Source organism: Crotalus tigris, unplaced genomic scaffold (assembly GCF_016545835.1).
Source record: "Crotalus tigris isolate CLP2741 ecotype Arizona unplaced genomic scaffold, ASM1654583v1 scf7180000017622.5263843, whole genome shotgun sequence".
Lineage (NCBI taxonomy): Eukaryota > Metazoa > Chordata > Lepidosauria > Squamata > Viperidae > Crotalus > Crotalus tigris.
The window spans coordinates 3,974,643-3,989,706 of NW_024096517.1; the positions used below are offsets into that span (position 1 = coordinate 3,974,643).

Sequence of the window (15,064 nt, forward strand, 5' to 3'; positions counted from 1 at the left end):
TGCTTGGTGACTATTCAAAGTTACAACAGATCTCTCCCCCCCTTCAAAAGGTACTGATGTCCTAGCTTCTGAGAGTTTCAACAGTCCTCTTGCAGTCACATGGCTTCATTTTGGGCGCTTGGCAACTGGCTCGCCTTTCTAACCAGTTGTAGTGCTCCATAGTTACGTTGACACATTTTTGCCTGTGTGCTAAAAACGGATCTTTTCTGCCCAAAAAAAATGCCCATAGAAATACATTTGACTCGCTTAATAACTCTGGCGTTTCTTTAACCACCATTGTAAAACAAAACAAAAAAAAGTGGTAAAATTGGGTTCTGGGTGTCTCAACGTACGATGGAAATTCCAGGCTCCATTCTGGTAGTAATTTGAGAATTAACACTATACTCTGAGAATAGCAATCAGGAAAATAGTACCAGTTCTTCCTGGCCTCTCTATGTCAAGATGTAAACTGTTGCCAGTTCCTTCCTTGGGTTTTGCAGTACTGCAGCCCAGCCAAAGAAAGCAGATTTGAAATCAGATATGTAAACTTTTAATTAGAAAAGTAGAATTGATTATTCTGCCTAGAAAGGGAGAACAGGATAAGACCGGACTAGCTCATCCTGCTGAGTAGGGTGATGTCTCTTTACTACAACGGCGAGCACAGAGATATGATTTGCAGCCCTCTTCTGGGGACTGTTTGGGAAGGGAGTAAACATGGAGAAAAAATACATTCTGAATTCTGCTCTTGAGTTAGGCCAGACGGCTGCTGCTCCCCTTTCTTGTCGGTACAAGGTTCCCTTTTGAACTAACGAAAGCTTTAGACCAGCGGTTCTCAATCTTCGTGTGACGGCGACCCCTGTCACACAGACGCGCCGAGCATGCGCGGCGCCGCCCCCCTGGAGGAAAAATGGCGGATCGCGTTGTTTCGCGACCCCCGTAAAATGGTCGTTCGACCCCAAATGGGGTCGCGACCCATAGGTTGAGAACCGCTGCTTTAGACCCAAGTGGGAAAGGTCTAGACCAGGGGTAGGCAACCTTGGCTTTTGACTCGTGGACTCCAACTCCCAGAATTCCTGAGCCAGCCATGCTGAGGGGAAATTGAGAGGTTTCCAAGCTGAGCCTTGTTGGCTCAGGAATTCTGGGAGCTGAAGTCCACGAGTCATGAGGGGGCCATAGTTTCCCCAGGCTGGCTCAGGAATTCTGGGAGTTGAAGTCCACGAGTCACAAAAGAGCCAAGGTTGCCTACCCCTGGTCTAGACTTAGTTCTTAAGGGAATCAAGGCAAGTAGGGGGGAAAAAAACAGAAAAAAAGGTCACAAAAACATTTTAAAATGAAGCATCTGACAATATCAGGCTTAATTGCTTTCTCCTCTTAACCTTCACCAACCTTCAGCAGCTCTTCGGGCTGATAGACACAGGAAGAGGGTTGCTAACTGTGCCAAGACCGAATATCGCCATCTCCCAGGTAGCACTCTGAAAGTCTCAAGGACCAGGGAGGGAGTCTGCTGCCTCAATTAGCTGAAACTATCCTTAGAACAGGACAGAAGGGGGGTGCCACACTTGGCTCCCCCCCAAATAATCTGCACAGCAATCAGGACACGCTCCTACACGCTGCTCCAGTCTGCATTTTTTTTTTTTTTTTTGTCTGCAAAGGCCTTTGCGTTTTTCCTTCCCAAACTGGTCCAGGCCGCTGGCTCGGGATGGCAGTGAGGAGTTATTCCGAACTCTCCTCTGCTTCTTCCCGTTTCTTCTTCTTCTTCTTCTTTTTCACGCTCAGATCACTGACCTGGGGGGGGGGGGAGAGAAGAGAAGAGCTCAGAAAAAAGAAAAAAGATCCGAATTCCGGTCACTCTTTTCTGGAAGACCCATAAGATTCCAATGTTATTTCCAAGATTTAGTTCCCATGAATGCCAGCTAAAGGAATTTGAAGGTATATCATGCAAGGTTTTTGGTCTGGCACAACGATTAAAAAAAAAAAACCTCAAAACATTGTGTTAATTGTTGTGCCTCCCTTTTATTGCTGGATATATCCGATGCTGCTCTGGATACGCATGCCTTACTCTTGTGAATGGGCCGTCCCAGGTAAAATCTGTAACAGCCCACAACGACATTTACAGCCCTTTTAAGTGGCTTATAGAACTGTTTTGCTTTCCATACACTTTTCCAGCATTTGCACATCAGGCTAAACCACCCAAAAATTTACCAGGATGGCATGAAAGTGCTGTACAGGTAGTCTTTTGATTTATGACCGTTCATTTAGTGACTGTTTGAAGTTCCGACAGATCTTCCTGGCGATATTTAGAACCCTGGATTCAAAATGCCCATGTTATGTGAAAACAAGGATGTCGCTCTTTCAACCGCGTGGCCCAAGAGATCACCAAAATGATGGCAACAGATGACACGGCGCCTACCATTTCAACTAATTCTCCGCTGCTCTCTGCTGACTCCATTTTCCTCTTTTCTTTCTTTTTCTTCTTCTTCTTCTTCATCTCTGCTTGCTCTCCTGGAGAGGACGGGGGAGAAGGAGCTACTGGCTTTTGATCGCCATCGCTCTCAATTTTTCTTTTCTTCTGCAAAGGGAAGACAAGAACATTAGAAGCTCTCTGGGCAGAACAGCCTATTTTGCAGCTAAGTTGCTGCCTTCGGTTTTTCAGAAACAGAACCGTCTGTTTGTGATTATGTATTCTGGAATCTTTTTTTTTTAAAAAAAATGGAACTGAAGCTTTGCAAAAACATTTGGTTTCAAGCGGATCTGAGTGCAAAACAACAGTTTTAACTTTTTTGTTTCCAGCTCAAAGCTCAGCACATTACCAAATGCTTGAAGCGAGGACATTTTGTGCTTAAAATAATTCGAAACGGCGCACAGCCCTGCGTGGAATTGCACACTAACATAGAATGAAAATTTGTGTTTTGAATTGTTGGGACCCGTTACAAACACCCGTCTGCCACAGATGCAAATTGCACTGTTTTAGGCTTAGCGGAAGAAAACGGGGGCCGTGGATTCACCAGCCAGAGGAGAACTGAATGGTCCCTGGTGAATCAGAGATCAGTTGGGCAGCTATGTTGATCGCCCTTCCCATAGTCAAAATCCCACGGGGAATAAGACAGCAGCAGTATTTGTACAGATAACCAGGAATATATGAAAGCCGCAATGGCGCTCATCGTTCTTTTAAAAGCCTCCGCTTTCAAACTTAGTAACAAAACTAAAAGGATCACTCTGTCTACAAAGAGGCAAGATACTGATAGTCCTCGACTTACGTTTCATTTAATGAGTGATTGAAGTTACAACGGGACTGAAAAAAGTGATTTATGACCATCGTTCCCTTACAACTGTTACAGCATCCTCATGGTCACATGATCAAAATGCAGGACGCTTGGCAGCTGGTTCGTATTTACGGACAGCTGCAACGTCCCGGGGATCATGTGATCCCCTTTGGCGACCTTTTGACGGAAAAAGTCAACGGGGAAGACCAGATTTCATTTAGCAACCAGGCTAGTAACTGAACTGCAACGATCCACTTAGCACCGATGGCATGAAAACCCCCCACTTAGCTACTGTCTCACTTAGTTAACAGAAATTTTGGGCTCCAGTGTGCTGCTAAGTTGAGGACTTGCCGTACAGAGCTTTGCAGTAAGTAAACCAACCTTGGGCATCCTCTCTGGGGGCTCTTGAAGCTCTTCTGGCTCCGTCTTCTCTTCCTTCTTGACCGAAACCCTGTGAAGAAGCAGGCGTTTCATTTGCACTTTCCCTTCAGTAATGTAAAGGGCCAGTCTTCCCTGCTCTGCCCCATTTTTACCCCGAAGGGAAAAAGCGATGTCTGGAATGGCTGGCGTGGACCCCCACGGGCAGAGAGCCAGAGAACAGCTTTCCCTCATTCATATAGCAGGCTGACTCCCTCCAGAGCCATGGAGGACAGGCAAAAAAGGGATAACTGCCTGCGAACTCAAAGCAGCAAAGAGGACGCTCTGCATCCGCAACTCCTTCCCACTTTTACTAGCGCAGTGGTTCTCAACCTTTCTAATGCCGCGACCCCATAATACAGTTCCCATGTTGTGGTGACCCCCAACCACTTATACATCACCGGGCGTGGCCAAAGAAAAGGGGAAAAAAATGGCGGACTGCGTTGTTTGGCGACCCCCGTGAAATGGTCGTTCGACCCCAAATGGGGTCCCGACCCACAGGTTGAGAACTACTGTACTAGCGCGACTGAATTAATCAGCCAGAAACCAGCCGTGTCTTAAAACCGGCGCACAGCCATCGTTACCTGCTATAATCCACGTAGTCGTTTTTCCAAGCTTGTGGGGTTTTTTCGTTAGGTTTGCCGTGAGCATCCAATAATCCTTGCTTGATCATCATCTTCTTCTGAGAAGCCTGGGGAGAAATGAAGAGGCCGTTGAATTTCTGCATTGCCTTTGTCTGGTCACACCGTGCAATCATGTCCCACCGTTCTGAAATAGAAACCAAACTGCCATCCCATTTGAAGGCGGTGAGCTCCACAGGTAAAAAGGGATGTCAAAAAGGGCAAGGTGGCTTATGTGAGCTGACACCTCCAGTTCTTGCATGCCCAGTCTATGATGGAGAGCCATCAGTCTTGGGTGATAGATGGGTGTCATCTTTGCACAGAGTGCTCATCAAGCTATTTAAACATCATATGGCTCGCCAGAAAGATTTCACGCCAAGGGCTGCTCCTCGAACTGAGTCAAGCTTAAGAGCGTTCAAAACTTAAAAGGAAATCCCTGTTAAAAATCCAGGGGGAAAAAAGAGAGCAGACTCTTGAGGATGCCATCGTCCTGAAGTCCATCTCTAAAGACCTGGAAAGTGGATGACCCAGTGGGTCCCTTACATCTGGACGGTTCTGTGGCTGTGTTAGACAGCATTGCTACACAGAACCAAAACTGTTCCTCTTTAGAATCCAATAAAAGAGAATATTTGTAGCTCATGTTGAACTACGGGGTCCTGGTGCTCTCTGAGCTCAGCTCTTTTCTTGCAGACATTTTATTACCTGGCTAAGTAACGTCATCATCATCGGAGGCTGGGTAATTTAACTCTGCAAGTTAACCATGTTTAGAGAGCACTAAGGACCCCCCCACACACACACAGTCTCCAGAATCCTTCAAAGGCAAGTAGCCAAGGGCTCCCAAAACTTACCTTCGGACCAAGCCCCCACTTGCGAGGATAGGTGTCTCTTTCCATGATCACACGCTTGATCTTTGCTACAACTCCATGGTCACAGGTAGAGATCACCGCCGTGGTCATCAAAGCAATAGCTGAAGATACCGGAGAAAGAAAAGCTGAGTATTCCTCAGTAAAACGGTCTTTACATCACCTCAGAGTTACCTCTGCAAATGCAAATCAATTTGGGCTTAGCAAATCCCAAGCTGTTTAATTCTCTGCTTAAATCTGTGGAGCAGAAATACTAGAATTTCCCCCCCTAAGGTAGTCTTATTACACCCTTTCTTCCTGGTGTCCAATTACACCCTGGTGTCCTATCTTGAAAGGATTCTGTCTGTAGAAAGCAGAGATTTTTCCCTTCTGAATTTTCAGCTGAGAAATACACCAACGCACACAAGCACGAAAGACGAGAAAAAAAAACCCAAGCTGTGCAGGAGTATTTATTATTATTTTTCTGTATTTCTGCGCTTAGGATTTGTCATTGTAGAAAGGCGTTATCAGAGCAAAATGTGATCAGACGGCTTCATTCTTCTTTGCCGAGTCAGGCCCCAGAAAAAAGAGGTCTGGCCCTGCTTCCTCTGCCCAAGTCCAGTCAGCAGCCAGCCAAACATCCCCACAACTTTCAGTAGAACACTGGAAGCCTGGAAGATGTCTAGAAGCCACGGAACATTGAGGCTGCAGAAACTGAAGCCTCAACGCGACAGGAAGGGCAGAGCGAGCTGCACTCAGAGAATGGATAAACGTCATCATCATTTCACATACAGCCCTGAGCAAATGCAGGTGGATGCTGAGAACACGTTTCAAAGATGCGCAAGGACACACAAAGCAGGGCCACGGTTGTAGGGCCACGTTTTGTGAGAATCTCATTTCTGATCTACAGGAAATGCATCTCTTCACCATCCATAAGTCCTGTAATTTCCCTGTCATGCCACAGCAGCAGAGACATATTTACTTTGTCTAGAACAAATGCCTAGCGAAGTAATATTTATAGCATTGTTTTAAGTGATCTCTGTGGTTGCACTTTTATGTCCTAAAGCAGGCAAAAACGAGATCCCCCGCCCATTCTATCATGCCCAATTCTTGGAGATTGCCAGGACAAGTTCCTGCAGTTTTCTTGGCATGGTTTTTGTGAAGTTGTTTGCCATTCCCTCCCTCCTAGGGCTGAGAGTGTGTGGCTGGCCCCCGATCATTCAACTGGCTTTGTGCCTAAGGCAGGACTAGAACTCCTATTCGCCCATTTTCTAGCCTGATGCCTTAGCCACTAAACCAGTGTGGTTCTCAACCTTTTTAATGCCGCGACCTGCAACCAGTTGTAAGTCGAGGACTACTCAACCGGTCGTAAATCGAGGACTACTCAACTGGTGCAGCACCGTTTGCAGAATGGGACTTTTGGCGGGCTCAGCAGGGCAGAGACAACCTGGACAATTCCTATTGGCTTTTGAAAGCCAATAGAATTAGACTCTATTCAAGAGAGTCTATTCTATTGGCTTTCAAAAGCCAATAGAATAAAAGGGAGTAGCACAGGAAAAGGGGGGAAAAATGGCGGACTGCGTTGTTTGGCGACCCCCGTGAAATGGTCATTTGACCCCAAATGGGGTCCCAACCCACAGGTTGAGAACCACTGCACTAAACCGAACTGGCTCTCTAAAGTTAATATATATTTTTAGAGATCTAATTACTTTTCTACCAGGGAACACTTCTAAGTAACATATGGTAAAAGAAAGTAATTTAAACGCCACAGTAAAACAATTATTCGTCACTAGCTCCCTGTAATTTGTCTGTGATTTGCATTGCTAACAGGTCTTATAGGATACTGCCCTTAATCTTATTCCGGTAGCAAAAAAAGAAACTCTTAGGCTTCTGAAAGAAAAGCTGTGCTGGGAAAAAGTCATCAGAAGAGCAACTGCAGAAAACAAAATTTCTTCCCATTCTCACCTAAGCAGATAGCCTCCCCTTTTGTGGTGATCACCACAATCTCCTGGTTGACTTCAATCCCGTCGTCATATCGCAGTAATCCAGGAAGCATAATCTTCGCGCCATAGCAAATTGCATTCACCTGAACGAAAAGCACTGATGAGCTTAGTAGGGAATTCCACATTTTAGCCCAAACTGCTCCTCTGGATTTCAAATTCTTGCAAAAACACGTGACACCGCTGCCTTTCAAAGCGGTGAACATTGTGCACAAGTAGCAACAGACAAAAGCTACAACATTCCGTCTTGCCTTCATTAATTCGGCAGCGCTTTTCGTTCCCGAAAACGCTTAACGGTTACCATGTTATGCTCAAGAAAATGAACAGGGCCGCTTCGAAGAAAAGGCCTGCTGCAGCACAAAGCATTTTCAGCTTCCCTAAAATGCACAATTCACATACACAGGTTTGAACTTATTTCAGATTTTAAGTGACCCGATTCAGGAAACTAGTCGTCTGTAAAAATAATAATAATAATAATAATAAAAAAATACTGATTCCATCTCTGCTCTGGAAGCAATCCCAGGCACAAATTATTTATCTACTGAATGTACATTGTGCTGTTTCATGTACAAGGTTAAAACAGCCTACAATCAACTGCCTCCTCTTGCTCATTCTTTTAAGCAACCCCCTGGCAAGACAGACCAGCCTGATCCAGAGTGACTACAGCTCTAAGTTAGAGCAACGGCATCGGTGCAAATGGAGACCACTTACCGCACTATCTTTCATAACAAGCCGCTTGTGTGAAACCAGCAACTTCTCCAAAGGGAAGATGACTCTCCGGAGGTAACTCTCGTCCTTGTTGTTGTCGTACTGCCACTGAGCATCCAGCACATCGTGCATGGTCACCATGTGGTCCTAGAAGCAGATCTCTCTTCAGTTGGAACCTTTCCACACATAGATACATAACACTAACACGCAGGCATGTTATTCAAAGTTTTAAAAACAAAAGGTAAAAACCGATGCAAACTAAAATAACTAAGGGAGAGAAAAGAAATCAGAAAGCTAAAAGAGTAAGTAAGTAGGAGAAAAATAGGGAAAAAAATACAGTGACTTGCAACATTGTATAATTACATTCATGTCTTTCTGGTAGGAGAAAAATAGGGAAAAAAAATACAGTGACTTGCAACATTGTATAATTACATTCATGTCTTTCTGGTAGGAGAAAAATAGGGAAAAAAATACAGTGACTTGCAACATTGTATAATTACATTCATGTCTTTCTGGTAGGAGAAAAATAGGGAAAAAAAATACAGTGACTTGCAACATTGTATAATTACATTCACATCTTTCTCTAAAGTCACATTGTGACTTTCTTATCATCTATCCTATCTCATTATCAAAACCATAAATCCTAAGTGCATTTTTTTTGTTTTGTGCAAAAAAAAAAGGGGGGGGGCATAAGGGGTTTTCAGTCAGCAAGAAAGATATTGTCTTTTTTTTTCCAGCTGGATCCGGAATCTGTTCTGACCAAGTATCACATTTTTCTGCATTTTAAGTCCTTGCAATAACAGGTGCTCCCAAAGGCAAGCCAGAGCTGGATTAAAAGCATCGGGGAAGAACATCTAGTTCTATCACCTCACTCAGTCACATGGGGAACTAAGGCATTTACATGAGCATTGGTGCAAGCCCACCAAATGACCACAATTCTTTGTGCACCTTAAGAGCCACTATAGCTCTAGGTAACAAAATTTACACCCTCTTTCAATAGTCTTCACTCCATAGACGCTGGCAGTTTTGTTAATTTAACTTCCACTTTGTTTTTACAAATAACTCAGGGCAGTGAACATATCCAACGCAACTTCCTCCTGTTTTCCCTGCAAACCTATAAGACGAGTTGGGCTGAGAGACCGTGACTGGCCCAAGGTCACCCAGCCAGCATTCACGGCTAAGATGGGACTAGAACTCAACCATCTCCTGCTTTCTAGTCTGGTGTCCTAACTACTACATCAAACTGGCTCCCTTGTTACCTGTGCACCCTCCCAAAACAGAGTAAACGTTTGTTTCCCCAAAGAGACTGAGTCCTCTCAAGCTGTTCAGGTCAGATATGTCTAATTTAATGAAGAGAAGGACGAGGGGGGACATGATAGCAGTGTTCCAGTATCTCAGGGGCTGTCCCAAAGAAGAGGGAGCCAAGCTATTCTCCAAAGCGCCTGAAGGCAGGACAAGAAGCAACGGGTGGAAACTAATCAAGGAGAGAAGCAACTTAGAACTAAGGAGAAACTTCCTGACAATGAGAACAATTAACCAGTGAAACAACCTGCCTCCAGAAGCGGTGAATGCTCCAACACTGGAAGTTTTTAAGAAGAGACTGGACAGCCATCTGTCCGAAATGGTATAGGGTTTCCTGCCTGAGCAGGGGATTAGACTAGATGAACTCCAAGGTCCCTTCCAACTTCATTATTATTATTAATATTAATTATCTTTAGAATTAACCTATGGGCAGTTGGGCTCCTTCACAGGTAACTTCAAAGCATTTGCAGTCTGGGACTCCACATCGTCCATCTCACTCGGATGCATCATAATACTGTGGGCTGAGAGAAGCGCCTGGCAGAAAAATGAAAACTTCCTACCCCAACATCTCCCAACCATTTGCTGTCCCAAAGTTTAATTACCAGAACAGGGAGAGAACCCTGAACTGAACTCAACCCTTTGGGTCGCTAAAGCCACCTGCTCGGAAGGTCACCTTCCTTTGAACCCACCTTCTCTCCCATGACCCCAGACCGCACACGCCGGAGCTCCTGCATTTGCCCACCGACGCCCAACAACAAGCCCAGATGCACGCAAAGCGTTCGGATGTAGGTTCCGGCTTCACAGCTCACCCAAAAGATACCTGGAAGGGGAGAAGAAAAAGCTGATGCCAAAGAGAAGACGAGCAACGATGCCGGTAAGGATCTGAGCAGGCTCTTTTCCATCCAAGCCATCAGGATTGGGTGATAGATGAAACGTCATCTTTGCCCGATGGGCTATGTCATCGTTTTCTACATCATTTGGCTCAGGAAAATGCTAATGGCGGGAGGGTCAGCAAAGCTACTGAAAAAGCACATTTCGAAGGCCAAGCTGGAGGGAAAGAGAAGCTGCAAGAAGGAACAGGAATGCGACTTCTCTTTTTAGCCCGATCCCAAAAGGGCCAGCCTTCCCCCCCCCCCGACTGGGAAAAAAAGGGTGCCATTACCCAGTCTTCTTTCTGGATCATATTCGACCAGTTTGCTTTCATAAATGGTTCGGACTCTTAGCTGCCTCTTCACTGCAGCAATGACGGGAGGCCTCTGAAAAAGGGCACCTGTCAGTGTTTCTATTGCCTACAGAAAGACAGAAAAATTAAACATTATTATGTCAAGCAGCTCAGAAGCCAAGATGGAAGGAATTTCAATTACACCCTCGATTGATTCAAGGAAAACATCCCATCAAAGAAGATCAATTATGGCCAGGGTGGTTATTTCACCGTGCAGATGTTGAAACACCCATCAAAACTAGAGCCACATTCTCAGCAACGTTATAACTTTTCAGTTCTACAATCACCAATCGTTCTAATTCAAAACACGGTTTGCTGCTGTAATTAATATTTCTGTTCGCAGCTAGACGTAAAAGGGAAAGTATCAGTTCCAGACTGGCCAAAACTTACCCTTGAAAGTTGGATTTCACTCTCAATTGCATTGTGCAGCCGAACGATTCCCACATACTCTTTGCCTGGAAGATGACAGAAGAGTAGTAAGGAGGGGCCACTTGGATTTTATTGTTCCACCGTGAGGCTGAAGGCTTTGACTAGACAGCAGTGCACCTTCTTTCTTTAAATTAAGAGACAAAATTCATACCTGCACTTTGCTGAGACTTGACCAAACGCGTCGCTCGCTCAATGCACACAATCAGGCACCCGGTAACTTTGGGGTCCAACGTGCCGCTATGCCCTGTCTTCTCAACACGGAGAATGCGGCGGATCCAGGCCACAACCTCATGGGAAGATGGGTTGGAAGGCTTATCCAGATTGATGAAGCCCGTCCTAGGATAAAAATCAGTGATCAGATTGACAGAAATAACTGAGAAGCTTGACAGGTTAAAAAAAAATCAGCTTAACATGTTTAAAGGCTAGCAACTGGGAGATCTTAAACAAGAAGCCAGATGGGTGACCATGGGCCAGCCCAGTCTCTCAAGCCCTAGGAAGGAGACAATGGCAAACCATTTCTAGAATCTTGCCAAGAAAACTGCAGGGACTCATCTAGGCAACTGCCAAGAGCCAAGATTGATTTGAAGGCGTCCCCACCTGCCCAAGAGAGATCTTAAGCACATTACGGGGTGCTTACAATGAACATTTATCTTTAAAATACTAAACTAGATTCCCTCTTGTTTTCGATTTGGCAACTAGTAAACATTCTCTAGTTGATTTACTACATATTATGTGCCACAACAATGGATGGGGTACCCTCAGCTAAACTGTCAAGTGTTATAAAAAAAAATGCCGGTGCTGGATAATTGTTAAAAGAGAGAGTCATGCTTGTAAATCAGTGCACTGAAAACTCAAGAAGAGACCATAACACCCCTTCATGATTCTGAAATTCCATAGCAAAAGTTGTAGAAGCAACTTTGTTGGTGACGACTTACATTGTGTAACATCTTACCTTACATAATCAGAAATTTCTCTTTTTAAGGGGTTACAGCCAGAAGGAAGAGGAGTGTAGTGTGCAGTCCTCACATTTAGCTTGTCAAAATTCTACAAAACCCCAAAGCAAAGCAAAATTATATTCAGTTTATAGTTTATACCCAAAATTGTTTAATAGATGTTATACATCTGATCTCACTTGGTGAAAAGCCTCAGCAAAGTGCCTTAAAGCTGTCTCCCCTTTACATAAACTTTCTTCCAAAATAATATGCACCGTCAGCTCCATAAAGACCGCAATACCTGAAATTTACTCTCTTTAGTAGAAGAGATTGTTTTTTTTTAATTGTAAAGTATCTTGTATCTGCATAAAAATACTGGCATTAAGTCGACCTATTTCACTGGTAAAACTATCTTACTTTGAGAAGCAAAGGCCATTGTGATGTATCCAGCTGTGGCACTCTTGATTCGGGCTTGATAAGGAATTCTTCTGTGTGTTGTATATCCTAAAAACAATTGAAATATATATGAATAACTGGGATTGTGAACAAGAATGTGGAAACTTCTCTTGAAGCTAAGATTGGCTTTAAGGTAAACTGCCTCTCTCCAAAAGAGATGAAATACCACGTGCTAGTACCATATTATTCATTAATGACTAGAGAACAGCTTTCAATAAGGAAATGTGGAAGCTGTAGCACATTCTAACCTCCCAAGATGGTAGCACCATCTTGTGGGGCTAAAGAGCTATGCAGGAACCAAAAGCTGGACGTGAACCAGGAATTCCATGACTGCAGGCTAAACCAGGAAATCAAAAACCATCCCAGAAAAAGGTTACAGCAAGCCATTTCTAAACAGTTGCCAAGAAAACCACAAAGACTTATCAATGAAGTCAGGAGTTGGCTTTGATTCTAGGAAGGCTTTCCTTTCGCTTAAACTAGAAATGAAAAAACCATTAACTAACACTCAGATCATCAAATTTCTCAGAGAGTGCTTTTAAAAATAAAAGTCAGAATAGAACTTAGCAGAATAGAACTTAGTACAAGTCCTTGACTTATAACCATTTGTTTAATGACAGTTTGAAGTTACAATGGTTGTAGTTGGGAACACTCATGGTATAATTGAGGATTAAAACAGCTTGCTGCATAAATTGACAAAACTATAATCATTGGCCAACTCACTGCAACATCTTCATCTGGCAAAGACTTCTTTTTCTTCTTGTGTTTCTTAGAAACTGAATCTACAGTGATATAAGCAAAAAAAAAAATAGCATCTGTTGACAACTTAAAGACAGAAACAGATCTGGCAATGCTGTTGATTAGTCTACCAAAACTAAGTTTTAGTAGTTTGATTAATGCTGATGGTGTTTACACATATTTTAATAGAGCAGACAAAAGCTGGATGAATGAGGATGGCACAAAAAGGAGAAATATTGATACTTTTTGTGTCCCAACTTTATTTTTATAAATATCTCAAGGCGGCAAACATATCCAACACACCTTTCTATTTTAACAAGAACTTCCAACTGTTCTCGTAACCAGCTATTTAGGGTTCAAAGAGAATGGAAAACTTTGAAAACATATACTTCACACTCTTTACATAAATACATAAGGGCAGGATAAATATATTCGCAGTCAAATGTTCAGCATCAACACAATTTGGTGGACTGCACTGTAGAGAAGGCTGCCCACCACACCACCTTATCTAACAAAATGGCCTACCAGGACCAAACACGTGTCTCCCTCCCCCCACTCTACCAACCTCTAACTCTTTGGGACAACACCATCAAGATTACAATACACAGCAGTCAACTCACATTAGACACAACCGTGCAACGTGTTCAAAAGCAGGGTAAAAAGAGTACTAACAGCAGGGAAGCATCGCAAAGCATTCATCCAAACACTGTAATACATGAATTAGGGTGGGTGACTTTAGGCCAGTCGCTCTTTTTCAGCCCAGCCCACCTGACAGGGCTGTTGTTGAGAAAAACAGGAGGCCAGAGCATTAGAAATGTTTGCTGCCGTGAGATAGATAGATAGATAGATAGATAGAGACAGAGATTAGAAAGAGGATGGACAGACATGATACATACATACATAGAATAAAACAATTGGAAATAGATTAAAATAATAGAATAATATTCTATTAAAACAGAATAAAATAAATTGATGATGATACGTCCCAGCATTAAGTTCCCTTTGGAAACGTTGATGCCAGGGCAGCCCCGGGGCCCTGCAAGGGGAAATTCGGGCTCCCACCCCGAAGAACAGGAGACTCCCCCCCCTTGAGGCCCCCAATTCTCCAAAGCCCAGTTGCGAAGTTTCTGCAACCATCTGCAACCCGTCCTACTCCCGCTCCGGAGCCCCGGTATCCCAGCATTGCACCCTCCTCCGCAGCCCCTGCCCTTCAGGACTCCTGTGCATGCACAGAGTGCATTTCCCCGTGCACCCGAGAAGCACGGGGAAATGCACGGGCCTTTCGGAAACAGAGTCGTCGGAGCTAGGAGAAAAGGGACGCCCCGTCGTCAGCAGCGTGTGAGCCCCGATATCTTTTCACCCACGCGCCTCTGCCCTCCTCGCAGCCCCCGACTCCGAGGGTGCAAACCCGACCCGGGACGCGCGCCTAGCACCCACCTGTCCCGTCCGCCATTTTGCCTGCGCCACGCGCTGCTTCGGACTCACGCGCGCTCCTGCGCTATCCCGCCACCCCGCTGGGACCGGAAGCGGACTCTCCGCCCACTTCCGTCTCCAATCCCGGCAAGCAGCGCGCCGCAGGGGCGGAGCTCGAAGGATCATTGAGAATACCTTTCAACGGCCAGTAAGGGGTGGGGGAAATAACAAACACATAGACTAACGAAAATTAGACTGCTCGTTTGCGGGTCAACTTGAAAGAAAAATAGAAATAGAAATAACGGGGAATAGAATAGAATAGAATAAAGAGTTAGAGTAGAATAGAATAGAATAGATTAAGTTAAAGTTAAGAGTTAGAGTAGAATAGAATAGATGAAGTATAGAATTAGAATAGAATAGAATAGAACAGAATAGAATATAGAATAGAGAACAGAACAGAATAGAATAGAATAGGAAGGGATCTTGTAGGTCATCTCTATCCAACCCCTCACCCAAGTAGGAGACCCACCACTATACAAATGTTATAAAACACATGTTGCAAGCCAAAGAATGCTAACTGGGGAATTCTGCAAATTGAAATCCACAGGTCTGAATGTTTTCAAATTTGAGAAATACCTTACTGGACTGACCTTATTTGCAACCTGATGGATGGTCTCTAACTCCGGTTTGCCCCCTCCCTATTAAATCTAACATGGACTTAAATGGACTCCAGAAGATGGGAGAGG

General features: G+C 44.3%; 1 protein-coding gene and 4 non-coding genes across 5 annotated transcripts; all 5 read right to left on the minus strand.

Annotated features, from left to right (window-relative positions):
- Window positions 1-1,604: 1,604 nt before the first annotated feature.
- On the minus strand, window positions 1,605-14,445 carry DKC1 (dyskerin pseudouridine synthase 1). Its single transcript, XM_039331434.1, has 15 exons — window positions 14,343-14,445; window positions 12,891-12,949; window positions 12,132-12,218; window positions 11,735-11,826; window positions 10,934-11,118; window positions 10,744-10,808; window positions 10,294-10,420; window positions 9,821-9,951; window positions 7,833-7,976; window positions 7,087-7,207; window positions 5,128-5,246; window positions 4,244-4,350; window positions 3,624-3,693; window positions 2,390-2,548; window positions 1,605-1,764 (listed from the first exon to the last, which is right to left on the minus strand). Exons 1-15 carry the CDS (start codon window positions 14,356-14,358, stop codon window positions 1,693-1,695), a joined length of 1,554 nt encoding a protein of 517 aa, XP_039187368.1. The 5' UTR covers window positions 14,359-14,445; the 3' UTR covers window positions 1,605-1,692.
- Window positions 4,560-4,635, minus strand: LOC120302896. Its single transcript, XR_005555262.1, has one exon. It is a non-coding gene; the product is annotated as a small nucleolar RNA SNORD83 (small nucleolar RNA).
- On the minus strand, window positions 5,661-5,909 carry LOC120302916. Its single transcript, XR_005555279.1, has one exon. It is a non-coding gene; the product is annotated as a small nucleolar RNA SNORD17 (small nucleolar RNA).
- Window positions 9,644-9,776, minus strand: LOC120302908. Its single transcript, XR_005555277.1, has one exon. It is a non-coding gene; the product is annotated as a small nucleolar RNA SNORA36 family (small nucleolar RNA).
- On the minus strand, window positions 10,037-10,113 carry LOC120302901. Its single transcript, XR_005555272.1, has one exon. It is a non-coding gene; the product is annotated as a small nucleolar RNA SNORD83 (small nucleolar RNA).
- Window positions 14,446-15,064: the final 619 nt, after the last annotated feature.